The sequence below is a fragment of the Phalaenopsis equestris genome, unplaced genomic scaffold (genome assembly GCF_001263595.1).
Source record: "Phalaenopsis equestris unplaced genomic scaffold, ASM126359v1 Scaffold000121, whole genome shotgun sequence".
Classification (NCBI taxonomy): Eukaryota; Viridiplantae; Streptophyta; class Magnoliopsida; order Asparagales; family Orchidaceae; genus Phalaenopsis; species Phalaenopsis equestris.
In genome coordinates, this window is record NW_018164563.1 from 369,412 (window position 1) to 372,106 (window position 2,695).

At 37.4% G+C, this 2,695-nt stretch overlaps 1 protein-coding gene across 1 annotated transcript in view; it reads left to right on the forward strand.

Moving 5' to 3' along the window:
- Positions 1–244: 244 nt before the first annotated feature.
- Positions 245–2,695, forward strand: part of LOC110021078 (MLO-like protein 9) — a 23,817-nt gene continuing 21,366 nt past the window's right edge. The window contains exons 1-4 of the mRNA XM_020719411.1: positions 245–388; positions 537–594; positions 947–1,170; positions 1,227–1,296. Of these exons, the coding sequence (XP_020575070.1) occupies positions 260–388; positions 537–594; positions 947–1,170; positions 1,227–1,296 (481 nt within the window). The 5' untranslated portion in view covers positions 245–259. The remainder of the gene's footprint in view (positions 389–536; positions 595–946; positions 1,171–1,226; positions 1,297–2,695) is intronic.

Sequence of the window (2,695 nt, forward strand, 5' to 3'; positions counted from 1 at the left end):
GTCAAACAAAAAGATCACATATTTAAATTAAACTATAAAGAATTTACATTAACATATAAAGCAAATACAAGGAATTGGGTGGTATGCATGTAAAGGAACCAATAAGCCCTATAAAGACTCTCCGGCCATATCATTGCTCCATTCAGGCAACTAAAGAGTAGGCTCCTTCTTCTTCTTCTTCACTTCACCTCCCCTTCTCCGTGGAATAACAGGAAGGTGCAGCTGAACAGGAGTTGCAACAGCTTTTTGTTACCGTTTAATGGCCGGGGGAGGGGGAGGAGGGTCGAGAGACCTTAACGTCACGCCGACATGGGCGGTGGCGGTTGTCAGTGCGGTCATCATCCTCATCTCCTTCTTTCTCGAGAAGATTCTCCATCGACTTGGACAGGTTCGGCCTTGCTCGTCAGCTACGAGAAAATATTATGTGTAGTCTGCCGTACGTACATCTAGACAATATCATCAAGACGTATGGTCGCCATACATAATATTTGCGTGTTGATTTTGAAAGGGTTATTGATGCAATTTTAAAATTTCAGTGGTTCAGAGATAAGCACAAGAAGGCTCTGTATGATGCTCTGGAGAAGATTAAGTCAGGTGAGAAGTTTGGACTTATTGTTCCTTCATTTTTTGCTCTTTTGTGAACTCTGAACTTTCTGCTTGGCTTTCTCCGCATAGTCTAGCGAGGAGGTGATGACTAATTCTATGGTGTTTGATTCTTTGGATTAATGCTGAAGCATTAATGGCTACCAGCCAATATTATATTTATACATTATGAACTTTTCTTCACTGTTACATTCAAATTTATTAACATGACATCAAAAAAATAGTACTTTTAAGAGTCAAATGCACATTTTTCATGCAAAATTGTAAAGTATGGTGTTAGGGGTGAGAAATGTAAATATATAAAAATTGTGCCTTTTTAATTAATTTTTGTTTTTTTTTTCAGAGTTGATGGTTCTTGGCTTTATCTCCTTGTTGCTGACATTTGGACAAAGCTACATTGCAAAAATCTGCATACCTGTGGGTTTGGCAAATACCATGCTTCCATGCCATCGTGATGATGGTGATGGGGAGAAACAGAGCAGGAGGAGGCTTTTATGGAATTATATTGGAGATTCAGCTCCTGCTCGCAGGTCCCTTGCTGAATCTACTGTTACATCATGCCCCACTGTAAGTCCCTTTCTTTTTGTAGGACATCAAAATAAAAATCTATGCTACTACTATAGCAAGAGAAATTATTACATCTGGTGTTTGGAAGTCTGGACAATGCGATGATCCGGCCATGCAAAATGCATGGTGATATGATCGGATCGTCGTCGTTGTTGAGACGTGCGGTTCACTACTGGACGTACTAATTTTTCTTACCATCGACATCTTATTGGACGTTGAGCATATTATTGTTTACAATTTGAGTGGCCTCCCTCCTATAGATCAAGCAAGTCTTCAAGCTATATTAGAACCAATCTCTGACCAGTTAATCAAGATGAGTTTAATATCTACTTTCCAACGAAGAGACTGCTCAAGCGGCAAAGATTGTTACCTCTGACCTCTACAACAACACACCTCATACATTGCTCTTGTTGCCACAAGAGTTCATGGAAAGAATCATGTTTTTTATTCAGATTATGTTCGTGACCATTCATCAGTCTATCATGCTCTGTCTGGCCAGCCAATCTCTTATCATATTTAGGTAAAATAGTCACATATTGCATTTACCTATTAGAACCACAAATACCTCAATTAATATATTTCTGCTAGCCTCATTTGGTCGATCCAACCTCTCCCAATGTAGATTGGTACATTGATATGGGGGCTACCTCCTATCTAACATGAAATATCAACTAATTACACAACTTAAAGCACAATACAACATGCAATAAGTCACCCTTGAAAATGGTTAATCGTTGTCAACTCCAATACTGGTGAAGGCATACTCTCCTACCAAACCAGAAAGTTAGCTCTCGCTCGACTTCTTCACTTCTTAATTGTCTTCAATAATGTTATCCAAGTCTATCATATGATTATTGGAACTACCTACGAAATCTCTTCTGATGCAACTTGCTCATATAATGATCTAAAAAATAGGCCAACATATCGCTTTGTGAGACGTGCCATTGTAGGCTCTGTAAAATTGTGCTATGAACTCTCATTGAAAGATTAGTGTTTGTTCTGGGTCAAATTTTTAGAAGGTAGGTTAGATTATTGATAAGACACTGCCCAAATATTTCATCTTCATCTTGTGAGGATATATTGGGTCTTAGATTTCCGTTTGGTGCAAGGCTCTATGGTTAGTTACCCTTCTAAATAACGAGTGAGCATTTTCGATTAAGATTAGTCATTAAGCACATAATATTCAACGCATAATAGCAAAAAACTTAGGGTTCTAATTATAAAATACATCACATTGATCTTAAAGTGAATTATGGGAGAAAATGATGACAAACACAATCAAACTTCAATGGTTTTATCGTTTCGGGTTAACTTGATCCTTGATTTACTTATTTATAGAAGGTAGTTGACCCAATTTGATAAAAAGATCATTGCTAATAACCATAACTTGCAAGAACTTTATAAATATGAGGTGAATGTTTAACGTTAGCTAATAGATGATTTCGTGATAATTAAATATACTCTTATGATTCACAATTCAAATAAAAGAAGGTCACTGAAAAACACACATACCATAGCCGACACC